Source organism: Labrus bergylta, chromosome 12, assembly GCF_963930695.1.
Source record: "Labrus bergylta chromosome 12, fLabBer1.1, whole genome shotgun sequence".
NCBI classification, from domain to species: Eukaryota; Metazoa; Chordata; class Actinopteri; order Labriformes; family Labridae; genus Labrus; species Labrus bergylta.
Genome location: NC_089206.1, coordinates 19,526,410 through 19,540,142, shown reverse-complemented (window position 1 = coordinate 19,540,142; position 13,733 = coordinate 19,526,410). Strand labels below are relative to the sequence as shown.

General features: G+C 39.5%; 2 protein-coding genes across 7 annotated transcripts in view; one reads left to right on the top strand and one right to left on the bottom strand.

The window, feature by feature from the left end:
* Positions 1–124: 124 nt before the first annotated feature.
* zmynd12 (zinc finger, MYND-type containing 12) lies at positions 125–5,738 on the bottom strand. Its single transcript, XM_020632321.3, has 8 exons — positions 5,429–5,738; positions 3,449–3,569; positions 2,984–3,155; positions 2,711–2,880; positions 2,338–2,460; positions 2,156–2,249; positions 1,429–1,574; positions 125–396 (listed from the first exon to the last, which is right to left on the bottom strand). The coding sequence occupies exons 1-8, from the start codon at positions 5,566–5,568 to the stop codon at positions 286–288; spliced, it is 1,077 nt and encodes a 358-aa protein (XP_020487977.3). The 5' UTR covers positions 5,569–5,738; the 3' UTR covers positions 125–285.
* Positions 5,739–8,078: 2,340 nt separating this feature from the next.
* Positions 8,079–13,733, top strand: part of ccdc30 (coiled-coil domain containing 30) — a 28,875-nt gene continuing 23,220 nt past the window's right edge. For 4 of the 6 annotated variants that reach the window (XM_065961001.1, XM_065961003.1, XM_020632290.3 and 1 more), the window contains exons 1-8: positions 8,079–8,164; positions 8,837–9,048; positions 9,652–9,810; positions 10,139–10,259; positions 10,584–10,774; positions 11,059–11,136; positions 11,303–11,380; positions 11,829–11,982. In XM_065961001.1, the coding sequence (XP_065817073.1) occupies positions 9,034–9,048; positions 9,652–9,810; positions 10,139–10,259; positions 10,584–10,774; positions 11,059–11,136; positions 11,303–11,380; positions 11,829–11,982 (796 nt within the window). In that variant the 5' untranslated portion in view covers positions 8,079–8,164; positions 8,837–9,033. The remainder of the gene's footprint in view (positions 8,165–8,836; positions 9,049–9,651; positions 9,811–10,138; positions 10,260–10,583; positions 10,775–11,058; positions 11,137–11,302; positions 11,381–11,828; positions 11,983–13,733) is intronic. The other 2 variants (XM_065961000.1, XM_065961002.1) reach the window with 2 other exon arrangements.

The window sequence follows — 13,733 nt, the reverse complement described above, 5'->3', positions numbered from 1 at the left end:
TTGTTCACTCCTATCAAACATTAAGACTTCGATATTGTTTACTATGCTTTGACATACTTGAATAAGCAAACAAGTTTTATTATCCTCTATAACTACTTAGGACCAGATCTAGATTTACACTAAATGACAGCAAAAATATTAACTTTTATTTATCTTTTACTAATTTCCATACTTCTTGTACATTGAATCACATTAATGATTATGGAGTTGAACAAAAGTCCACAAGAAGCACACTCCATGAAGAGGGAAAGCCTGGTATGCTGTCTAGTCAGAACCAGGATGCGATTATGTCTGCAACCTCTGCACCAGCTGCAGCAGGGCCTGGATGGATTCCACCAGGTCATGGTTTGGTATCAGCTGGCAGGCCTGCAGGGCCATGTTACCAAATCCCAGTGCCTGGCACAGAAAAACAAACGGAAACACAGCAGCTGCAGCTGTTAGACTCTCCTGGGAGAATAAAGCTGACTTATATAATAATATCACTGTAATTGGATGTCACCCGGTAAGATTGCTTGTCCTTCTTTACCCCTCTGACAACTTGATTTGTTTGGCTGTTATGCGGTCCTCTAGTTTATAATAAAAAAGGGGCGGGTGATGGTTTGATACTGTTGACATAACTATGCACACTTTGGTGAAACTTGTCAATGTCAATGTGGAATTCATCGAAGAAACCTGTGGTTTACATGGACTAATCACTTTCTCGAGGACTACTGGAAATAGGCATTATGTATGTGTTCCTGAAGTGTCTGTTGGTTTAACAGTGTTTAATCAATCCACCTCTCTCACAGCCATTACAAGGCTGAATGCATTCATGTAGTTAATTTACACCTATGCTTTAAAACCTAATGTTTTCCTCCATTCTTGCAACAAAACCTTATATGACGATATAAGAAAGGATGCTTCTACATTGTACTGCTTAAACAGAACGAAACACACACACACTGCTCTGCTTGGTAGACAGAACCTCTTAACCTCCAGCAGGTCTTCTGTCTTCTGTCCATATGGTTACTGTCTGCTAGAGTGAAGTTACTAGTGCTATACCATAATATGTCATTCAACCCATTGAACTTAGATCCTCTGCAAGTATTTTAGTCTCTGCACTTACCTGTCTAGTACTCAACTTCCTGTACAGGTAGTTATATGAAAACATTACCTAAGCCAATGCTGTCTCTTCCTTTCATCTGGCAAGCAGCTTAACTTAACTCAAATAACTTCTCGTAGTATCATGGAGACACTGGAAACAAAGATTAAAGTCAGAATGTCGGGACAGTCAAGTCTATTCCTGCTAATTTTAAACCTCATCTTTACAGCTTTACCAATTAGAGCTAATCCCATCTTGAGACTGCCCTCTCAAAGGGGATAATGTGGAACTGTGTCACTGTGTCAAGTAGAACTGTTAATGCCTGGCTGTCTTGTCAGGTTACTCACCTTCAGGGAGTCTCCTCCTAGGAACTCGAGCATAGCAAGGCAATGGGCCACTAGTGCAATCTGACCAGAATCGTTTCTGGAGTCATTCTGCCAAAACTCTAGTATTGTTCTTAAGGTCTCACCCACTTCAACTTGCTGGGATTTCCCTGATTGAAAACCATGGATAGAGACACAATAAGTGCTAAATACATTGTTCACCTTTACAAATGTATTTGTGCATTTAACAGAAGTTAACATAACATTAAGATCCGCCTGCATCTTCTGCAGTTTGTGTAAGCACCCGCCCAAACATCCACAATGCCCTGGAAATTGCACTGCTAACAGGCTTAGCATCATATGTAGGGCAGCAGCTGCGATAGAGGCTAGTGATGCGGATACTGCAGAGCCAGAGATGTGTCAGCACTGGTCTCTGGCTCTGTGTCGGCCCCAAGCATGCATGCATGTGTAAATCTGGGGTTTAGCTTTCGGATTGCACAGCAATACAGCTCAGCTAAATATGGAAACGCTGACCTAATTTTATCAGTGATACACCAATGGAACTCTGCTGTTCACCAGAAGCAGCAAGTGATAACTTGCTGATGTCATTTCCTATTATGCACTGAAATTAGATGGTTTGTTAATGTATGTTGGTATGTTCATAAGCAAGTGCATTTTTAATTTTTAATTGTGTTTTCCTATGGTTCTACATTCAATTTAAACTTTTCATATTTAATTTATCAGGACTCACCAAATAATGGCTCTGACCACATGCCTGGATTTTGGACATTTTGGACCTTGGTGTTGATGAGTTTGTTCAGGAGGCAGTGCAAAGTATGTGCCACCTAAAATCAGAGCAACAGAAGACACAGCATGAAAGACATAGACAAAACAGGATTAAGTTATATAATCACATTGTATGTTTTATTATACCTCAGAGTACAAGGAGCGCGCAATGGGTGTCTTCCCTTGTTTAGCAAAAACATCAGCCATGAGAACGTAGCCTCTACAGGTTATTGTGCTATCCAGACCATACTCTTCACTGGAGTAGTATATCTGAAAAGCAAGACGATAATCAGGAAAAAATATTGTACATCTCGAGATGTACCTCACACTTTGTTAATCTTCGTGAAATTTAGGAATATTTATATGCAATAAGACAAGTCCGTATGGCTAACTAACTGCATAAAAGATGTGGCCCTCATTTCCCTCCTCACGATGTCAATAGAGCTTGTGAAGTTATTGGACAGCTTACAATAATTAATGTAATGCAGCTATTGGTGACTGTACTACATTTTATACAGACATCATTTGCAAAGTTAACCACGGCTGCTTCCAGGTTTCCAGTCGCAACATGGAGGCGGCCCAGGCTCCTGTGCAGCTGGTGGTAGACTTCATGACCACATTCTGGGCTCTTCAACACTGCCCACTCTGCTTGGGACAGGAGCTCTGCCACCAGTTTTAGATTACCCATACCTAGAGATATAAGTGCAAATAAATACATGCACTAAGAAATAGAAACATTAAACATCTAGGAAGGAATAAGGCGGTAAATAAGCTGACAAAACTTCCTCCTGACCCATGTTAGCATCAGCCAGCAGCAGGTATACAGGAACCAGTTGGACAGTACTTGGACCATGGATGTCTATGGAAGCACACAGACAAAACTGAGCAGCAGGCAGAGCCTCTTTGTGTTTCCCCTCAGACAGTTTGCTCTGGGCCACTGACCGGCAGATCTCCATTAGCTCTGCCTTAGTTGAGAACCAAACACACAGTTCACATCAGGTGACGTTTATCCTACATGAATTCATCACACTTAGCTTCAAGGAATATTACTTAACAATTCACATGGCCCAAAGTGCTAAGGCATTTAAAAAGAAATGCAGTCTTGCAACTACAAATCTTAGAAGAAAATTAAAAAAGATTTAATGGCCATAGCGATACGGTTTTACAACTCAAGTATCTCTTTGCACTTTCCTATCAACTCAAAACAAGCTGTCTGCACTATTTCATGAATGTCCATATAACCAGTTCAACACCTCACCTTTTTAAGCTGTATTTCACTCTGGCCAGCCCTCTGGAGAGTCAGGGTACGAATGGGAACAAGCAAAGGACAGATTCTCTGGTGGATCCCTAACCAGTCAGCCTGCTGGTGCTCTGCATCACTGAGATATAAAGAGAGTTTAAAAAAAAGAAAGAAAAAAGATCGCAATTTAAAGCGTGTGTGAAGATTTTTTTGTCGATCTAGGCGCCCCTTTTGGACAAAACCTTTTCTGTCTTTGCTTATTCTGTGCTGTACATGTGCAGGTCATTAACAATGAACTCTTAACTCTTGTCTGCCACCTTGCACACAGTTGTTTCAGGCATTAGAAATTATTATAAAGAGATAATAAATCTTGTGGCTGACTCTCTCTGTCGCATTAGGTCATATAGAGATATCGATATTATTTCAGTCTTTTTCAAAACCAGCTAAAAACTCCTTACAGCAGCTTAAAGGTCTATTTTATAATCACAAACAAATGTTGTGGCTTTCTTAATATTTCTTTAAGATTCACTGTGTATAACACAAACACTAAATCTTCCCTTTGGGAAAAATATGGCTGGTGTTGGCTCAGAAATCAACTCTTTATCGAGAACATTTTTTACTGACATGAGATGAACATCAAACTGCAACCGACCGATATGACGAGAGTATTAACTATTAAATGTGTGTTAACTACAAAGATAATTTGGTATGAATCACAGTTCTTACATTTCCAAAAAAGAGCTTCTTTCAAGTTAGAAAATATCACAGTACACAGAGGTCATACTAAATTGCATGTTGTTACATAACTGTCTGGTCTGTAATTTTGCTCATCTGGCTCTTGTCTAAACTTCTGTGGAAACTCTCTTGGATTTCCTTTTTTTTTTACAGAGGAGCATGTTAGCTCGCTCCATTATGTTTGTGTTCTCTGGACCTGCAACGGAATAAGCAGTTGGCAGGAAATCTGGCCATGTCACTTCAACAGTAGCGCTGACACACACAAATCAAGGGGTCTTCTCAGGACAGCATGGCCACTGCTCTCTCTTATCATTTTCCTAAGCTTTCTTTGCCTGAAACTTCTCTAAATTCCTGAAAATGTTCCAACAAACATTTATTTGGATATAAAAGCATGAGTATATGACTCGAATACAAGTATATGATACAATTCAATAGACAATTTGCTATCAATGTAATAGCTGTATTTTAGCCAGTGACATAATAGTCGGACACAGACATAAAAAATGATACTGCTCTGACTAAGAACAAAATCTATAGTCAGGCCTTAACTGGCAACTGCATTTAATCTACTTTATTTGTTTGTTTTATCCCTTATATTTTATGGGCTTTGAAGATTAGCTGAGTAGGGAAGGCCAAAAATATTTATTTATGTCAAGAAAAGTTCCAGACTTGAAGTTCAGGAGAGGGAAGCTAGCAATATAAGTGGCTGTAATCTCCCTTTAAGAAAGTGGGTTAAGTGGCTCATCCATCCCTTTACATAAATCCCTACAGAGAGGGATGTCACCACATGCTCCTCTTCACTCCCAATACTGTGTCAATAAGGATTTCACAGAGCTCAGTCTTATAAACTGTCATTGAGTCTGCAGACACTGCCAGTATCTGCCGAAGGATAGTTGCTTCCATGAAAATGCTGATGTTGACCGACTAAAACGATTAAACAGACAATCAGTCACATGAGCAAAAAATAATTCGTGTTAATTTCATCTCCAGCTGCAATCCGCCCACTGACGACACAGTCACATGAACGCCCTTTATGCCGACGTGTTCTGTAACTGTTACTGTGAAGAACATGGCAAACACTGCCACCTAGCGTCCTCAGTAAGACATTGTTTAACTAAGCCAACATGAATTTTAACAAAAGCCACATTTTGTTGAATTTAGGGTTGCTATGCTTTCACGAATTAATCGTCTCACAGCCAATCAAAAATGTTAAGGTTGAAGACAAAACGACTAGCTAGGCTACTAATGCTGACTCATTCTCACCAGTAAAAGGTGACCCGACATCCAGTGCATTGCAGGTTTGCTGGTCTTTGACAAAGTTCACACAGTTTCTCCGTCGCTTTGGGTAAGGCAAGAGAAATAATCTTGGATGTTTTCCCAAAAACGTGTCGTTCCCCTTCCATTATTAAAAGTAAGCCCGTTTGCGATGGTTACACGTATACCAGGTAGCCTGTTACTTTCTAACACAAAACAAGCTGATAGCAATCGCCAGTTGTTGAAAGAAAACTACAAGTTTACCATTACCATGGCAACGACTTCAGCAGCTTCCGTGTCTAAATAAACGTAGTCATTTTTGATAAACAAACCAACTCTACAGGCCGGAATAGCGTAATTTACTTGGAAAACAAGTATTAAATTGATAGCCTGATTAAATGCACAATAATAATATCCTCTTTTACAACGTGGCAGCCTATCAAATAATCAATTTATTATTATCAAATAAGATTTAGGGTTACAACAAAACTTAAACATTTTGTGTTTCTTCGTGTTATATTGATTATTAAATCCAGTAGATACATCTAGCCTGATCAAAGTGTGTTTTAGGGACGATTGAAAAACGTTCAAAAACACCTTGGTGTTCTACCGTTGTTGAGCGGCTCTGGCTCAGTTTGATAAAGTCGTCGCCTCTCAACCGGAAGGTCGAGGGTTCGATCCCCATTTGAACAACATTTCTGTTGTGTCCTTGGGCAAGACACTTAACCCTGCATTGCTCCCGCTGCTTCAGTGTGAATGGATTAGTGTTGTACATACTCTCTGATGTATGTTGCTTTGGATAAAAGCATCTGCTAAGTGAATTATAGAATCTTACAGTATGTCTCAAAACAGTTTCCCTTGTGTGTTTTTGTCTTAATGTTTCATAGTTTAGTCTTCAGCGTTTCCTGTTTTTATTTTGTAGTTTCTTTTTGGTGTGTTTCTTTGTTCTAGTGGTTATGTTACATTCTTGACACTCAAGGGAAACAAGCAACACTAGGATGAATAACCACAAGGAAACTTAAACTTTGAAATAGACAAACACAAACGAATAAGGCCGAATCAAGACAATGATATTCTGCAGATGTATATTTAGATTCATGGTTTTCTACATTGATGTTTGTTTCGAAGTAAATTGAACCCAATCAATAAAAAATCCCATGAAGAGTTAATAAAGTTCTTACCCTGATTATCGCCAGTTCCTCTGAACAAAATCTTGCAGACTCACCACTCTACAGCATTGTGCCCCTCCAGGTGGTCCTCTCCTTTCTAGTCGGCCATTGCCACACCCCCTATATTTTTGCAGTCACTCCATCCATACTTTCAAGGGTGAACGCCCATTTAGCCTATATGAGCAGATATGAAACAAAGCTGCAAAATGTTTAAAGGTGCACTAGATTTGGTAGGGAAATTTGAAAGTTGGAGAAGTGAAACAATTCTATGCTATATTTTCTGAAGTAAATACACAAATTTTATTCTAAGGAAAAAATGGGTCCCTGGAACATTGTTTGGAAGCAAAAAAGTTACCCGGAGAGTTAAGGTTTCACTGTTGTGGGCCCACCACCATAACTGCTCGTGTAGCATTTTATCTTCAAAAATGGTTACTAGGACCAAATTTTCCTCTGAGGACAGTTTGTGTATGGAATAATGAACATATACCACATAATCTGTACACTTCTCCATATTTCACATTTCGCTACAAAAACTTCATAGTGCACCTTTAACAATAACACTGGAACATAGCCTATAAAACATCTGGGCAGGACACAACTTGGCTCATACGTTTTTTCATTGCATAGCATTACAAAAACTACAATTCAATCATTTTAAAGAATCAATTCAGGTAGCCTGCTTACAGGGGTTATGCCGAGAGACGAATGCCTGCTGTCATTTCTGGTGGCAGATCTGTGATGACAGTGTATCTGAAGCTTATATTTAATAAACGTTAAGTTTCCTCATTGTTGTAGGCTATAGACTTGGTAGAAGTACTATAATACTCTGCTAACAGTCTGTTTGACTCTGAAGTGTCTACAGGAAATAAGGGTGGATCCAAAATTTGGTAGCTTAGAAGATTGCATCTGCGAGTTGCTCGATTTCTCGGCATAACACCGGTCTGTGGGCCTATGTGTTAAAAACATAGACTGTTGGTTTAAAACTAAAATCACGACGAATTCCTGCAACGTGAAGGCTGAATGTAGGCCTAGACTGTTTCATTTCACAGCCAACGGGGTAAAAGCATGACTGTAAATAATTATTTTTACAGTCTATGGGCAAAAGACGTAGGCTACATGTTGTCTTGTTTAAAGCAATGGATTGGTGAGAACCTCGTATCAAAACATTCAATAAAGAGTACATGTCTCTCGTCCAAGATATCATCAGCTTTACTTATTTGCATTAGTCTACTATTACACCATATGCACACATAGACCAGCCTACTTGCTGACTGCCAAAGTGAAAAAAAAAAACTTTCTACATTTTGTTTTTGTCAATCATACAAAGTTTGTATAAAAGAACAATACTATTAATTTGTTTCTTATTTTTTTCCAAACTGAAACGAAAACCAATAGTTGTTTGGTGGTAACTTTGCTGATGGACTGTCCCCTTCTTGAATGGTACGGTCCGTTGCCTAGGTGCTAGAAGACCTTCCTGAATGGTACGGTCCGTTGCCTAGGTGCTAGAAGAAGCCAATTTTCTCCGCCACGCCTGTTCATAGCGCTTGGCTCTCTTGACGCCCTTTCCTTGTGAAAGGTGAGTAAAACTTTACCATCGATACATGCAAATAAGTAATGGTTTAAGCAGAAGTCCTAAAATTTGAAAATGAAAACCTCACGGCCTATATACCGGTTGCTGCCAAGACGCCACTGTAGGAAGCTAACAGCTAACAATAATGCTAGCGTTAGCTGAATGTGAGTTAGTTAGCTGTGTCACGGTAACTTCGGAACTTACTTTGTTTACTATCTTGGACTGCGGTCTGTTACAGTTTACAGTGTGGGTTATTACTATGGCACAAGTGGGGCAACAATTCTGAAAACGACCTGCATTTTTCTTACTATTCAGCATGCGTGACCAAAAGGAACGCAACAACTGATGTCCCACAAAAACATTTTTGCTCCTCCTCGTCAGACATTTTGGGGATAACCAGGACCCGAAAGTAATAACACAGCAATGAATAGGTATAGATTTGGTTCTTAATGCCACGGTTTAAAACGTTTAGCAGATGATACATTAATTGGTGTCCAGGTAAATTCTTCATAACATTGTTGCAGATTAAACAAAGCACATGTTTTGCAAAGTTTTGCATAGCCTCAGATGATGCAATTTTGCTGTAGTGTGCTTGTACCTTTCTCTAAACGTTGGCTGTAGGCAGACATATCCTCACATGTCTTTACAGCATTATTTCTAATGAATTATCTTTTGCAGGGGAACTTAAAGGCCAAGAGAAATCATGGAACATGTTCAACAATGGGAGTGATGGAGTGGGAAGACCTGCAGATCTTTGCAATGTTATTGCAAAATAATGCTCTATGGGATATCATGTAGGCTGAAATGCAGTTCTGAATAAGAACTTTCACATTGTGGAAAAATACATACTGCTTGATTCAACTTGATGTACGACCATGAATCATGAAGAGGTAACATATCTTTAATGTAACAGTTAAGTTGATCTTTAAGCACAACATGCCCGTGACACATTGCTACCCAGCTAGTGAAAATATGTTGTATGTATGGTGTAGTTAAAGTGCTGCACGGGGGGCATGTTCAGGTTACAGGCCCTGGCTACAACGTACAGTATTGAATTCAGCAACAGGTGTTTACTGTTGGCATGTGTGTTACACCAATGGATCAGTTTTCAGCAAGACTCACAACCCTGATGATGAACACTTTTGATAATGCAGTAGTTTGCAGGATCATTTTCTTTATTGTTGTCTCTGTTAGTGATTTAGAAGTACAAATGTTAAGCTGTCAATGTCACAGGTGTTGTCGTGTGTATTTATTGAAGGTCATTAAGTTGCATTTTTTTGTAATTGTTTCAGCTTTTATTTGAAGTTAACTTCAGTTGAATATAAATGTTGTTGTAACGAGCAAGCTTGTATGAAGCAGTTTGCCCTGCAAACCACAGTACTTTAAGCTTTTTCAAATCTTTGAGGTTTTAGATTTACATTACAGTTCAAAACTTAACTGATGAATATACTGTCTTTTCATAAAACATTCAGCTCTTTTCGCTGGGTTCCCAGGTGCAGACACGCCTTGATGGCGGCATCCCCTTGGGGACCAGTGCTGAGGAACGGCAGGGTCACCCCTGTCAAAAACTGCTTGACAGTGAGGCAAAGCTTCAGACAGCCACCCGGGAGCTGCAGACCTTGCGTACTCAGCAGGCCAAAGAGATGCTGGAGGTGACCAACTTTTTAAAAATGATTATACATTTTATTTTTATTTTATTGTATTTTATTCAGTGAGTAAGGGTCTGACTCTGAGTAATTCTGTACATTCAGTGTTTTAACATAATTAATAATCATAGTTTTTCTTATTTAAATCTATGAACCTTACTTCCAGTCTTACACAATGTGCTACTAAAACTACAGTGCCAACGTGTTTTATCTCATGACGACAGTACATTCAGAAAAACTCAATTCGGTTTGTGTAAGTGTTACAGAACACTGCTAACTGCTAAAAATGGTATGTCAGTCACACCACAATTACTTCTGTACTTTTGCTCGTTAGGTGGAGAGCTATGTTGCACATATCCGTGGGCTACTGGAAGAGCGTGAATGTCTTACTGCAGATTATGAGAGAGACAATGAACACTTGCGACAAGAGCTTCACCAGATCAGACAACGACAAGGTGACTTCCAAATGTGGTAAAATGTTGGGATTCTCTCATTTGGGTTGTAACCTACCTATAGGCTCTCAATAATAATAATAATACATTTTTATTTGTTTATTTACTTTAAAGCATCTTAGTTTAAGCACACCTTAGCTTACAATTGATGTTTGCCGTGAACGGCCTAAAATTGCTCTGGTAATATGTTCGAGCATATGTTCCCTGAATTAAAAATTTTGTAAATTCTGCTGCCATATATCAATTCAGTATTTGGCTGTAATACTACTTACAAATAACAAAAAAAAACAACAACTGTTAACCTGTGATAACTTCGACCTCTTCCAGAGAGTCAGAGCAAGGAGCTGGCAGAGATGTTGGCTCAGGAGGACCTTGGGGAAATTGGTCTGAGCAGTCCCAGTGAGCAAGTGGCCTACCTTTTGGTGGAAAGGGCCACTTTACTGGAGAGGCTGGAGGCTGTAGAAAGGAGACTGGAAAGTCAGAGCCTCACTGAAAACTTAAGAGAAGTCCATCAACAGGTGAAGGACTGACATGCAAACTTCAAAGACATTGAACAACTATTTCCTCATAATGTCAGTTCTTTAGAGAAAGACAAAAATTAAGTCATTTTGCGATATCATTTAAACTGCTAATATAGTTTGTGCTGTAGTGTATTTTTACTATTGGCACTTTAAATGCCAATAGTATTCCAGTGTAATTGCAGGGGCACAGGTCTTATTCAATTTTTGATTTCAATGATGCCAATGTTTCATAGCTGTAGGAAAATACATTTGTTAACTCTATCCATCTTTGACACTGACAGGACTATATTCACCACACAATGGGGGTGGAGCTGAGGAATCAGAGGGAGGATATGAAGAAAACCATAGATAACATGAAGGTGAGGTGACTGTCCTCATGCTTTGGCAGAGTTTAAAGCTTCAGGCTGAGTTAAGTTTGTAGATTAAAGAACAACCTGTTTTTTTTTCCAGCCAAAGAACAGACATACCATGTGATAGTTATCTACTGTATTTTGCCATTTTGTACACACTGTTGTTTCCTCTCAGCAGTGTGCGTCCCAAAGTCCATGGAAGAAGTTGTTTGGGCTGCGCAGGTCTGGTCAAAGCAAACACAATATTACCCCTGTAGGTTTTAATTTATAAATCAAACTAACTGTTAACTAACACTGTTGTCATGATAATAGGAATCACTGGCATGTTTTGGAAGAGTACCACTTGTTGAAATACATACCATGCTGGCATCATGCATTTACATTTGCATGACCACAATGATGCAGAAGATACTTTTCTTAGTAACTCATCAGTGAATGTAATTTTCAAGCAGATGATTGCGCAAAATGGCTGAAACAGTGACAGTATGTAACAGGTAAAAGCATGTGTCCTTTGTCCTCTGTAAGCAATTGAATACTGACATATAGAAATATAACTCATTACCACTTTCCAGGCCTGCAGTAATGATGACCTTAGCCTTAGCATGTCTCTTTCAGCAGCAAGCGAGGCAATTCATCTGATTACCAATCTACCTAGTGCAACATCCCATTCTAACGATCAACGCTTAATTTTTTCACACCAGGCTCACAGCGAGGAGATTTCCCAAGAGAAAAATGAGCACCAGCGACTGGAACGAGACCTTGAAGAGGCATCCAGGAGGCTGGCAATGGCTCATCAGGATATCCGCAGACTCACCAATGAGGTGGATGCTGCCAAGAACAACCTGGACCCAAGTGGTATGTTCAAAGGACAGACAGCTTGTATCCCTTCAAAAATTATGTGTTTACTTAAGAAATTGGAATTGTGTATATTGTTTTTGGTAATTGATAAATACGTTTTTATTCGATAGAAAACTTCCACAGATGGAGGTTGATTTCAGTTGTCTCATATGTCCAGCTCAACTGGGCTACACACACTGACAAAAACGTGCTCTCTTGTTCTCCGCCTATCTCTTACACACGCATGCACACACAGACACACACACACAACCTACATCGCGAAAAAACACAAGCTAACTAGCAGCTAAATCATATACAGTGGAGGAAATAATTATTTGATCCCCTGCTGATTTTGTAAGTTTGACCTGTTACAAAGATGTGAGCGGTCTATAATTTTTATAGTACTTTTATTTTAACAGAGACAGAATATTAAAAAGAAAGTCCAGAAAAAAAACATTACATAAAGTTATAAATTAATTTGCATTTGATCAAAGGAAATAAGTATTTGATCCCCTACAAACCAGCACAAATTCTGGCTCCCACAGACCGGTTATGTGCCCGGGAAGCACTCAGATTAGTCCTGTCGCTTTAAGAAAGTAGTCCTAATCACTGCTCGTTATGGGTATAGAAGACAATGTCAACAGAATCAATCTCTTCCTTTCCAACCACTCCACCACCATGAGCAAGACCAAAGAACTTTCAAAGTACATCAGGGGCAAGATTGTAGACCTGCATAAGGCTGGAATGGGCTACAAGACCATCAGCAAGAAGCTTGGTGAGAAGGAGAAACTGTTGGTGGAATTATAAGAAAATGGAAGAAATGTAAAATAACCATCAATCACCCTCGGTCTGGAGCTCCATGCAAGATCTCTCCTCGTGGGGTAAGGATGATCATTAGAAGGGAGAGGGATCAGCCCAGAACTACACGGGAGGAGCTTTGTAATGATCTCAAGACAGCTTGGACCACAGTCAGTAACAAAACCATTAGAAACACACTGTGCCGTAACGGATTTAAATCCTGCAGTGTCCGCAGGGTCCCCCTACTCACAAAGGCACATGTACAGGCCCGTCTGAAGTTTGCCAATGAACACCTAAATGATTCAGAGAAGGCTTGGGAGAAGGTGATGTGGTCAAATGAGACCAAAATTTAACTCTTTGGCATAAACTTGAGTCATTGTGTTTGGAGGGAGAGAAATGCTGAATACCTTGTTTTTTTCTGGACTTTTTTTTAAATATTCTGTTTCTGTTTGTTAAAACAAAAGTACCATAACAATTATAGACCGCTCACTTCTTTGTAATAGGTCCAACTTTCAAATTTCCCCACCAAATCTACATAGTGCACCTTTAAAGTACATTATAGAAGTTTAGTCCAATAGTAAAGCTGCCGATGTGCTTTGACTCCCAGGAGCGAACTGGCTGACGCGCTGTACTGTCGTATGTAGGTCAATACGATACCGTTTGCTGTATGTTGTTTCAATAACATTTCTGCAGTCGTGTCTTTGGTTTGCAGCATAATACAATCCGTTTTATTGCAGCACCATGCGAAGTGAATACAGCGTCCATCAGTTTCCATTCATTGAACAAAACAAACAAACAAACAATACAGCTGCGGTTACTGGTCAAAAACCATATGCCCTTCCAGGGTCAAACACATCCCATACCTTGACAAGAGAGGCACCTATATACCTGTGCCCTAAGCAATAGGAGAGCAACACCCAGTGGCACAATAATTAATATGTTTTACCCAAAAACGTGACTATGGCTCTTAC